Source organism: Poecilia formosa, unplaced genomic scaffold, assembly GCF_000485575.1.
Source record: "Poecilia formosa unplaced genomic scaffold, Poecilia_formosa-5.1.2 Scaffold16, whole genome shotgun sequence".
In the NCBI taxonomy this organism is placed as follows: domain Eukaryota; kingdom Metazoa; phylum Chordata; class Actinopteri; order Cyprinodontiformes; family Poeciliidae; genus Poecilia; species Poecilia formosa.
In genome coordinates, this window is record NW_006799955.1 from 2159573 (window position 1) to 2171891 (window position 12319).

Sequence of the window (12319 nt, forward strand, 5' to 3'; positions counted from 1 at the left end):
TTTTTTTTTTTTTTTTTTTTTTCTCTCTCCCTCTCTCTCTCCCCCCCTTTTAATTTCCCCCCTCATTTTCAATCCAACCGGCAGTGGAAAAGCGTCATCAGAGGTTATCATGTCCCCCTCCTCCTGTGCGGGAACAAATGAAAGAGGGAAATTATCTGGGATGGATTTTCCAATTTCCACTTGGAGAGTCTATTTTCAGTCTCACTCCGGCCAACCAAGGACGAGCTGACATCCACCATAATGTTGAATATCACGCATCAGTGCACGGCGCAGCTTTCTGCTCTGTTCCGCTTTCTGCTGCTTTTCATTACGAGTATTTAATTATTGTAGGTGGTTTAACCGCAACACAACGAAAGAAGCAAAAAGTAAACAATAAAAAGAAAACAATAATATCTTAGGTAAAAATGATGGCGGCCTTTGAAATTTCTCTTGTTGTCCCGATAAGGCTCCCGTATCAGCGCGGCCTGCTGAAAGGCGCTCCTGTCGTTTATTCTGCCCACCGCTGTGAAAAATCTCACGCTTTCATGGGGATTTACAGCCTGTACATGACAGTGATTTGTTTTTGCTTGGCTGGAGTTCGGTGCTGATGTCATCGCCGGCTTCACCTTCCAGATCCCCCCGCAACCCCACGCCCTCTCTCTCCCCAACCTCAAGCATATAAATAGGGAACGGATGGCTCCCTTTACTCATGAAAAACAGACCGAGACGATACGGTGCATCCCCCGGGGGAACAGAGGAGATTAGATAATTAAAAAAGAAAACACTTACCACTGAGCTTTTTCTTTTTTCTTTTTTTTTTTCTTTTTTTTACAAACATGTTTGGGCAGTGTGGTCATCCTCTGGACCCGTCTCCTTCTTGTAAACGTTTAGGATTTCTGCAGAAGAACAACAGTCTGGAGGAGAGGAGCAGGATTGTGAGCTCCCTGAAGGAGCGCACGGCCCAGAACCTCATGGCCTGCGATAACGCCGGAGGAGACCCGCGTTTCAGGCGGACAGAGACAGACTTCTCCAACCTGTACGCCAGAGGTAGGCTTCGGAAAACGATAGGATTTTGAAATAAATTCAATTTTAAGACTTGTTGCAGTTGGTGGAGAAGTGGATTTGCGATGAAATACCGAAATAATAATAATAATAATAATAATAATAATAATAATAATAATAATAATAATAATAATAATAATAATAATAATAATAATAATAATAATAATAATAATAATAATAATAATAAATAAAGCACACGTAATGAAATTTGTGTTAAAGGCAATTCCTCATTGAATTTTGCAAGTGAAGTTGATTCATAGCACAAATTACACACAGAGTAAATTTGAGCGTCCAGAGTGATGTTGCTGCTGACGACCTAGATTTGATTGAGATCAATTATCGTTAATAATGCTCTCAATGCATAGACCTTTGCTGACATATTGAAAACCTTTGGATTGTAACATTGCAATAGCAAAAAACTAAAAAGTGTGGCATGCATTTGAATTTGTAATTATTATTATTATTATTATTATTATTATTATTATTATTATTATTATTATTATTATACTAATAAATAAATCCAGTTCAGCCTTCAGACTTCACATAATTAGTCAAAAATGTTCTGGAACAATCTGTCGTTATTATTATTATTATTATACTAATAAATAAATCCAGTTCAGCCTTCAGACTTCACATAATTAGTCAAAAATGTTCTGGAACAATCTGTCGACAGGAAAATATTTAATCATGACAAGACAAATTCAGCCTTTCTACAAAAGTGGCAAGAAACAACATTTGTTGAGAGAAAGTTATAAATCCTGTTTGCTTCGAAACATGAATAGGACACAACAAACGTGGAAGAAGGCGCTCCAATCGCACAAAAGTTGAACGTTTTGTTGCATAACTGAAACTATAGTCATGGCACAAAGTAACAATGAATGTCACTTCGAGAGCACTATCAACGTGGTGGTGGTGGCAGCATCGTGCTGTGGGGACTTTTTTTCTTTGTGAGTGGGGACCGGGAAGATGAGTCGGATGGAAAGATGGATGTAGCCTAATAAAGGTAGTCCTGGAAGAAATCAGGTTGAACAGCAAAAGACTGGGGTGAATGTTCTTAAAGGAGCCACGCATGGTTTAATATAGATTTTCAACTAAAAGACACAAATTCAGCAGAAATGTTGGGATGCAACTGGCTGGAGATCCTTTTACCGGATAGTGTAATGTATGTGGCGGAATCTAAATTTGCCTGCATATTGAACTGATTAGGTATTTCCGTATAGATGATGATATTTATTGTGAACCCTTTCCCATTTTTGCAGATCTGTTGCCATCAAAGAACGGAGAGGAGGCAACCTTGCAGTTCCTGCTGGAGGTCATGGAGATCCTCACCAGCTATGTCAGGAAGACCTTTGACAGATCCACCAAGGTCCTGGACTTCCACCATCCTCACCAGCTGCTGGAGGGAATGGAGGGCTTCAACCTGGAGCTCTCCGACCAGCCCGAGTCTCTGGAGCAGATCCTGGTGGACTGCAGGGACACTCTGAAATATGGAGTGAGAACAGGTAGGAAGCCCGAGAACTGCAGCCGGGTCGATAGACCCGGCATTAATTCACAGGCACCGCTTTGTCACCCGCAGGCCACCCCAGGTTCTTTAACCAGCTGTCCACTGGATTAGACATCGTGGGCTTGGCAGGAGAGTGGCTCACCTCCACAGCCAACACTAATATGTGAGTACAGTTGGGATAAATCACACACTGTATTTGTTCCCATTTGCTTTCCCAATGGTCCATGAAGAGGGACCATTGGGAAAGCATTATCAGCTGGAGGAATAGTTGAAGTGACGGACAGTAATTACTGTCTCCCGCTGAAGAAAACCCCAGAACTCCCTAATGGACTGTCAGTCAAGCAAGGAGATAAAAGAACACAAACGAGGACATTAGTGCAGCTACGCCCCTGCACTGTTGTCGATACTGGCCTGTGCTTATAAGTGGTGGGCGCATAATTCAACCCTGCAGGCAAACTAAATTGCATATTGATTAGCGTTCACAGTTTACATGGTGTCTTTGTTTCATGTTATGCCAGTTCCTGTGACATAACAAAATGGAAAGAAACAACCTCGGCTCACTTTGAGCCGCGCGTACACAGTGTGAGCAGCAGCATCCCCGGGTCTCTGTGGGAAGGTTCTGTCCTGCAATAAATCATTTTCACACTAACTAAGTCCCTTCCTTCGTTTTGTGCGACTGTCAGTCACAGAATCCTTGATTTAGCTACGCCGGCGGTCATAATGGTGGATGCATTTTGCAGCAGTGTACCTCATAAACAGTCGCAGGCCAGTGTATGACTGTGGAGATAACGCCAGCTCAGGGTTCTCAGAGTTCCTACAGCCTGAGATCAATACCATAAACCAGAGATTTATGCCTCTATTGTTCACCCTTTACAACTTTAGCACCCCGATCGCTAAATCAAACTATCAACTACTGTACGGTGTAAAACTGAAACAAAGGACTTGCGGAGGAAGTCAGAATTAAAAGCTTTATATGTTGCCCATAAAATGATAACAATAAAAAAAAGAAACAAAATACTAAAGTAGTTCTGCAGAAATTATTCTCATCCATTGGATCTTTTATTCATTAGGTGACTTTAGACAAAAAGAAGACTATAACACATGGTTGACTCAAAAAGAGATACTTAAGATACAACAATCTATTTTTGTCTTAAACAAAAGATCTTTAGTTAATCAGCTCCTTACTCTTGATTAAAGATTAGTTATAAACCATAAATAATGATAGATTAAGTGTCTTGAGATAGAAAAGATGGATTTTCTTTTTTAGTAATTAACATTCTGTAAAACAAGACACCAAATCTTTATCAGTTTATCACAGTAAAGCCATAAATTACACTTTTTTCCCCACTTAAAAAAGGTGAATTGTAGGAAAGTTGTGCAACTAAGAGTACTAAAAATGATTTGCAGAGCTTCCCACAACACAAAGTATTTTACATTGTGAATGGTGTGTTCGCTGTAATATGCTTTCTTTTTCATCAACACATCATGTTTTGCATGTGAGCCAGAAAGTGCAGTTTAATTCTCACCAGAACTTCTTGTCATGTTTGCTATATCCACTACATGGTCTGTGAAAAAAGTCTTACGTCTTTCAACAAAGTCTATCCTTCTGGAAATCTCAGAGTTGCGGTTTTGTCAACAGAAGTAAACAAAACTGCTGTGTTTTTACTGGGATTAAGTCAAACATAGATGAACTAATTACATGATTTCTAAACGTAGCTGGTTGCGCTGGATTTTATTTAGGAGTATCAGAGTAAAGTGGGCTAAACACAAATCACACGTCACAGATTTGTATCAGCAGGAAATCTTGAAAACCTCAAAACAATTTGTTTCCTTTATACAACCATGAACTTCTCTATTAGATGACATTTCTATGAGCGATATTGACGGATTGGTTACGATGTGAAAAGATGCAGAAAAGATATTACATTTTTTAAGGCACTGCACTTCAGTAACCTTTGTGAAGTTACTTTAAGTATCTGCTTAAAGTATCTTTAAGCAGATACTTTAATTTATCTGCTTAAAGTAAACACCTACATCCATTTTTACAGATGCTAAAACGTAGGGGGGGGAGGGGTGGAAATCATATGACTCGCATTAAATCAGACTACCGAGTTTATAGTTTTAATATGACAAGATGTGAATATTTTCAAACATAATGATCATTTTGCAGGATACTCTCTGCTTTTAGACTTAATAAGCTGAGATAAATATTATAAATCTCTTTCGAACCTTAAAAACTGCCCCATCTTTTCTCAGTTGTAACATCCCGTCTATCCTGCCTGAGGTTTCCTATGCTCCAATTTACGTTTATTAATTACTCCATCACTTCTAATTATCCCAGATAAATATCGACTGACACTAATAGACTGACAATCACATTCTGCTCTTTCATAAGCAGAGTAACTGTGACCTGTCTGCAGGAATGAGTGTGGCCAAATTAACGCGTGACGTCTGTGACTTGTTTGCTTTTGGTCTGCACATTCGCCTCTGCTGAAGATGCTGAGCCACACTGCAGACATAATGCAATCTTCCTCAGATTCATTTTTACTTGCTTTGCATGAACGGACGGTACACTTATGTAATTAGAGTGTCACTGGTCTGGAAAAGATGGATTAGTCTGCCAGTACTGTAATTCCAAATTGACTGTGTCGCAGAGAGGCTTCACAATGCGTGGCTCGTTTGAACAAGCCCCATATGCTCTGAGGAGATAAAAGAAATTCATGGAAGTCTTTGGAGAACAAAGCACCACGTTATTGTTATCAGTTCTGCACAATTTTAACCAAATGGTGCATTTTAAAGAGAGAAGCGCAGCAATAAAACAGCTTCTTTTCGTCAGATTTTAAGTGTTTTAGAATACTCAGAATGTAGATACAATTAATTATTGTCATTTGCAACGTTTAGCTGAGTTTATTTAACCTGGATAAAAACAGCTTTTGTTAGTTACATTGTTTGTTATCAAATGAAGTCAATCTATTTGCATTATAACAGCATGTAACAACATAAGCATATATTTTTTGGTTTATTCAACTGTGTTTGGGGGAGAAATAAGAGGTAAAAATGCTATTAAAAAAGTGAAATTAGTTTAATAGTTGTTCTACAGTCTGTCTGGAGACAGAAACCTTGGGTTGATGTTAAAGTAAAAGTGTCATGGTTTTGTTTTTCATGGTGCAGTAGCGTTTCTCTGATGGCAGTTGTTTTTATCTTAATTAGTTTTAGCCTAATTATTCCTCTGAATGTGTTATTTTTTTCAGCAAATTACCTTTTTTAGTCTATCAATTAATCGATTACTAAAATATTTGGCAATTCTTTCAATAATCAGTTCATCACAATTAATTTGACCGACCATTTCAGCCCTGAAACGTTCACGTAGATTAAGGTGTTAAGAGTCTCTGATGGTTTTCAGAGCAGCAGATCTCAAACAGGTCCTGATAAATGATAGCGACAACTTAAACTTCCCAGATCCCATCGCTCTCTCCTGCAGGGCCAGCTCATTTGCTGTTTTACAGCTGGAGCGCCATTTCAGTTCCAGTTTCCTCAGAAAATGGTCTCAGCCAAGAGCATTTCATGAGAGCTTCATTCAGGAACTCAGCACTCATCCTGTGACCTCTGGAAGTCAGCTAAAACAGAGCTGTGTGTTATGCAGGAAAACTCTCGGTTGGGCTTTTATATCGCATACATACAAGTCAATGTGATCATTTTGTCTGCTTTAGGTTCACTTATGAGATTGCCCCTGTTTTTGTGCTGATGGAGCAGCTGACGCTCAAGAAGATGAGAGAGATAGTCGGCTGGCCAAACGGAGAGGGAGACGGAATATTTTCTCCAGGTAAAAGGACAACCAAGGAGCTTAAAAAGAACACAAATCTTGATAAAACAAAGCAAAATTCAGTCCAATGTGCTGCTTGTTGTTACAACATTTATCATTGTACCCATGTATACGGCCGTTTTGTCTTGGTTCATATTAAATAGCTGAAAATTTGCGCTCTTTTGGTCTCGATAGGCGGTGCCATCTCCAACATGTACAGCGTGATGATTGCCAGATACAAGTCCTTCCCTGAAGTCAAGACCAAAGGCATGGCAGCTGCACCCCGACTGGTGCTCTTCACGTCTGAGCATGTTAGTTCAACACTTCTCCCTGGTCATCTCACCAATTTAAACATGCTAACTTAAGCTTACAATAAGCTGGATCCATTCATCTGACGGTGTTCTTGTTCCTGCAGAGCCACTATTCCATCAAGAAAGCAAGTGCGGCTCTGGGCTTTGGAACAGAGAACCTTATCCTATTAAAGACAGATGAGAGGTTTGCTTTGTTTAATATCGTTTAGCAAACTTTTATAATATATGGAATACTGATGCTGGTTTTACTTACAGAGGGAGAGTTATTCCTGCTGATCTGGAGGCAAAAATAATGGAGGTCAAGCAAAAGGTAAAAATAGACCTTTGACAACACCTCACCAATCAGCTTTTTCCCCTCCGTCCAGTACTTCCCGTAATCAGAAACACTCATACGAGCTTCAGCTTCGTGTGCCGGAGCAACTTTAATGCGACCACTGCTGCTCTCACTTCACATTTTGACGCTGCAGCCTTAAATTTTCTCTCCAGGAAGTAATTTCTGTAGAAGAAATAAAAGTAGCGTACCAAAAGAAGGATGCATAATCAGAGAATTTTCTTCTCTGCCCATCTCCTTGATGAATAATAACATGGAGCAAAAAAAAAAACAGTCCTCCGTTTTCTTCTGCTTTTCAGGGGTACGTTCCAATGTTTGTGAACGCCACTGCCGGCACCACTGTCTACGGAGCTTTTGACCCCATCAATGAGATCGCAGACATCTGTGAGAAGTACAACATATGGCTCCATGTAGATGTAAGGGAATAATATATCATTTCTACCTTTCGACTAGCTAAAGACTACAAGTCTGTCATCCGTTGTACAACTTGTATCAGTGTTTCCAGTGTTATTACAGTGCAGCATGTTGTGCTGTGCAGGGTGCATGGGGAGGAGGCTTGCTGATGTCCAGGAGACACAGACACAAGCTGAATGGAGTAGAAAGGTAAAAAAACAAAAAACATCCTGTTTAGGGAACGGCATGTTCAGTACAAAAAAACGGATTGTGTTTGTGGTCTTAAAAAAATACTGAACTGCTATAAATCTGTTTTCATTTTTTTGTGTGCCATGAAGGTTGGTGTTTCCAAAACACTTTATATAAGTCTAAACATAAAGAAATAAAGCACAATTTGTTCATTCTTTATAGCATGCCGTTGTTTTGTATGTTCCTTGAGCAATGCAATGGAAAAGGTGCAGTATTTACATTGTGCCACTGTGTGAAAACATTTATTATTGTCTCTTTTTCCATCCTTAGAAATGACCTGACCATCATGGGCATAGGCATTTGATGATTGCCACCTAGTGGTTAAACCACTATAGACTAAATAAATCAGAAAATAGGCAGAGTCCCCCTACAAACTCACAAGCTTTTATAATGCTGAGTTGAGCAAGAGAAGTGATATCATTTGGGAAACATTTATTTAGATTTTATAGCAGCTAGACCTATGTCCATTCTCTATTGTATCCAAAGTGAGATTTACCTGCCTTTACTGTTTTGTTTTTTACATTACTACAGTATTAGATATGCTGAAAAGTGATGCTACTTATTTTTTTTATTTATTTATTCTGCTGATAATTACTTAACCACTCAGGGGCTCTAGCATAGGACTGAAAAATCTGCCTAGTAAACCAATGACATGTCACTAGTTCATTGCATCAAGAAATATTTTTAAAAGTACATAAAGTAATGGGTTTTTTTGGGGTTTTTTTTAAGTATGATGAATATGCTACTAAACTGAAACTTCATTTGACAAATATACCATCAGTCACTCTAGCTGAAATGACATCTTTATATGTTTTCAGTTTGCTGCTTGTCTTTGCAGACTAGGCACACTCAATCCCTCGCAGAGATTTGTTTACTGTTTCCATATCTGTGCAGGGCGAACTCAGTCACCTGGAACCCTCACAAGATGATGGGAGTGCCACTGCAGTGCTCCGCCATTCTGGTCAGGGAGAGGGTACGTCTGTGTCATCGGTGAAGACACTGTGACCGGTGAAGTTGAACACAGCACTCTTTCCTCCTGTTTATCCCTCATCCTCATTGTTGTTCCCACTGCAGGGACTTTTACAAGGCTGCAACTCTATGTGCGCGGGCTACCTGTTCCAGCCAGACAAGCAGTACGACGTCACATACGACACGGGGGATAAGGCCATTCAGTGCGGACGCCATGTTGATATCTTTAAGTTCTGGCTCATGTGGAAGGCAAAGGTGAGCAATTATCTGATTCAGCTCACTGTCAGAGTCTGACATGTTAAATAACTGACTGTAATTTCATTTTCTTTTATCCACAAAAAAGGGAACAGTAGGATTTGAGCAGCATATAGACAAGTGCTTGGATCTGTCGGCGTACCTCTACGACAAAATAAAAAACAGAGAGGGATTTGAGATGGTGTTCAAGTCAGAGGTAAGATCCAAACGGTTCTCATGTGTCTCTTTCCACAAGAGCTTTGTCAACCTGGGACATAATGAGGCAATATTCATAATTTACCCTGGTTTCAGCACTGTTTAGATCATTTTTACTTTGCTGAGACAGTAACAAGCTGCACCCATTCCAAATGTTGTTTTGTCTCAATCAGCCGCAGCACACTAATGTCTGCTTCTGGTACATTCCTCCGAGCCTTCGTGGCATGCCTGATGGGAAAGAGAAGCGCGAGAGACTGCACAAGGTAATGGCTCATTAATCTGCAAATTAAGTCTCTTTTCAAACTTCTCTCCTCACATGTGGCTCATTCATAAAGACACACAGGTAGCAAAGGGGGGGGGGAAACAAACAGGCATAATGGTTTACAGTGCAATGCAAAAGAATTCACAGTCTTGTACCTCTCACCTTTAATCACATTCCACTCACAGATTTTAGTACTGTGAAGCAGAAAGAAAAGAATATATGGTTTTCAACTGTTTCAGCACAACATGACCAGAAAAACTTGAAATGCATTTGTATTTACTCCCCCTGTGTCAATACTTCCGATCTTTTTGCGGCACATTTCTGCTCTATGACGCTTCAGAACAAAACAACCTGATTCTGCAATATGTACGATGGGGGGCTTGTTTTGGTTTTTAAATTCCTCCAGAAGGCACTGCAGAGCAGATTTCTAACTGCACAATATTTGCATCAAGGTGGCTCCCAAGATCAAGGCCATGATGATGGAGTCGGGTACCACTATGGTGAGTTACCAACCACAGGGAGACAAAGTCAACTTCTTTCGCATGGTCATCTCCAACCCTGCAGCCACCAGGTCAGACATCGACTTCCTGGTTGAGGAGATCGAGCGACTGGGCCATGAACTGTGAGAGTCTACTGCAGATTGTATTCTCCGACATTAATGAGTGCTGAGCTTTGCTTTATGTTCCCTTTGTCTTTTCAACAGAGTAACATTTTTTTTGCCTACCAGTATTGTCTGGCAATGCACAATTAACAATAGTGTACCCAGTGTGTTTCTGTCGGTTTTGTCTTTAGCTACGTTGATGTATGTATTGAAAACATTTGCACATCTGACAAAAAAACAAAACAAAGCACAGTGGCATTCTCGTCTATTATGCAAAGTGGGAATAAACCACAATAAGGAGAATAAATTGAAATGGGGTCATTTTCTGTTTACAAAGAAAATGAAATATTGTTAGAAAAAGAGCATTCAGTAACACATTAAATGATTTTAAGACATGAAGTTAAGATAAGAATAAAAAGGAATAAAAATCTTTTGTTGTAATTTTTGGTAAGAAAATCATTGACAAGAAATCCAAGACAAGATTTAAAATCTAAACAGAAAGAAAGGAATCCATTAAAATGAGAGCAAGTACACAAACAATGATGTTATAAAGATTTGGGAGCAATAATCTCACTCTTTTTTTAGAGCAGCATCAATGGTAAAAGTCTGGTTATAATCGTTTGAGCAGCTAAAAACTTTGCACATCTAGCATTTTCTCTGGATTTATGGGGAATTTTAGGGCAGGAACAACATTTTAATGGATTCATCAACTTGATTTTACATAAGCAAGGAACATTGTAAGTTTTCATAACTGAGGATTCCAATGAAAGTATTATTTGCAGTAGTATTGCTGTAGAGGGGAACAGGCGTTAAAAACAGAATTTCTCTCTGTTCTTGTTGATGTAAAAGTTAGTATTGGCACAGCACAGCTCGCTACTGCAGGCAGATAGAAAAGCAACATTTAACCATTTTGTGCTGATAAAATGCCCCTCAATGTTGGTGTTGTTGAGGATACTGGTCCAATGCTGGAGGTTCATAGCAACCAGCGTTTGTGCGTTTTCATCAGAAACCAGTACTGAGAGCTAAAAATATTACCCTGTTTTTTGCAATTTTAGTCAGGCACAAGCTTCTGTTGTAACTGCAGGGGGCACTGTTTCATACAGAATTATCACATTCAGTCCTGTGAAATTGTTTCCCCCATAAGAGATTATTTTCCTTTTTCTTATTGTTCCATTTTTTCTATATAAAGCATATACTTTGCAGGCCTCAAACGAGGTGTGGAAAGTTTTAGAATATGAATCTTGAAAAAATAATTATTTTTTGTGTTCAAAACAAAAATTTTTATTTTTTTTTTCAACTGACGTACGATGAAGTAATAAAATAACCAAAAACATGCACAAGCGCCATGATAAAAGGGCCTCTTTTAATGTCTCATATACCGTATGCTACCAGTTTTTCTAGAATGGAAATGCTGAGAAAAGTTCAATTCATTCGCATTCAGATGTGGATATGTTTAGCAAGTGAATTATACTGAGAAATACTGTAAAAGCCTATTAATTCGGAAAGTGCTTACATTAAAAAAAAAAAAGCTGCCTCCCTCCCCCTGTGCCTGTAAAGCCTCCACAAAGAATGTCCCTCAATGTGTTATCTGTGTTAAAAATGCAATATTCCAATATATTTTCAGACATAGTAGGTAAAATTATAACAGATCTTCACAACATAGACAAAAGCATAAACAACAGAAATGTAAAACATGTAACAGTTATGGTCTGTGTTGTATTTATCGAGCCAGTTGGGACGGCATAGCAGCTGCTGCAACCGACTGCAGTGACTTTTGTGTAGATTGTGTTTCATCGCCTCTGTGCCAAATATGTCCTGGAATCACAACGAACCATTTCTATATGTAAATCAAACATTCAGTATACTGTGTGACAGATTATTTGATTTATATAGAGAGACTTTTATTGTGAATAGTATCCTTTGTTTGAAAAAACTCTGCTGTCAAACATGTGTTGGTGTGTTTGTGAACCAAAGACAGATTGGGTTGCAGTCATGAATATCGTCACGGAAATGGATTTAACTTTGACTTTAGTGCAAACGTGGAACCATGGCAGTGTCGTTGTGATTCACTGACTGAATGTCATCGAGGCTCCCTGGCAGTCCGGCCGCTGCTGACAAAAAGCACATTACCGAATCATGTTAACGGGGCAGCTTTAAATTTAGAGACATATGATTGTCTGTACTATATAATGTGAAGTGGAGTATAACTATAATATGCAAAATTATGATGGGTACGTGCTTTCTGTAGGCATAATTTTATGTTTAAAAAAAAAAAAAACTCTGCGGTTGTTTGTCATTAAGCATTTTTTGCTTGAACCAAGTAATGTATTTGCTACTGTACTATGACTGAGTGAACACCTGTACATTCCTGATTTTTGTGGGGATGAAACGTCCCTTGTAGTACTT

General features: G+C 39.1%; 1 protein-coding gene across 2 annotated transcripts in view; it reads left to right on the top strand.

Moving 5' to 3' along the window:
• The window catches only part of gad1a (glutamate decarboxylase 1a), a 16884-nt gene extending 4707 nt beyond the window's left edge, over positions 1 to 12177 (top strand). For both annotated transcript variants that reach the window (XM_016668634.1, XM_007546459.2), the window contains exons 4-17: positions 871 to 1026; positions 2301 to 2543; positions 2618 to 2708; positions 6256 to 6368; positions 6543 to 6658; positions 6763 to 6842; positions 6914 to 6968; positions 7289 to 7405; positions 7528 to 7592; positions 8526 to 8604; positions 8706 to 8855; positions 8944 to 9051; positions 9224 to 9313; positions 9765 to 12177. In XM_016668634.1, the coding sequence (XP_016524120.1) occupies positions 871 to 1026; positions 2301 to 2543; positions 2618 to 2708; positions 6256 to 6368; positions 6543 to 6658; positions 6763 to 6842; positions 6914 to 6968; positions 7289 to 7405; positions 7528 to 7592; positions 8526 to 8604; positions 8706 to 8855; positions 8944 to 9051; positions 9224 to 9313; positions 9765 to 9938 (1637 nt within the window). In that variant the 3' untranslated portion in view covers positions 9939 to 12177. The remainder of the gene's footprint in view (positions 1 to 870; positions 1027 to 2300; positions 2544 to 2617; positions 2709 to 6255; positions 6369 to 6542; positions 6659 to 6762; positions 6843 to 6913; positions 6969 to 7288; positions 7406 to 7527; positions 7593 to 8525; positions 8605 to 8705; positions 8856 to 8943; positions 9052 to 9223; positions 9314 to 9764) is intronic.
• Positions 12178 to 12319: the final 142 nt, after the last annotated feature.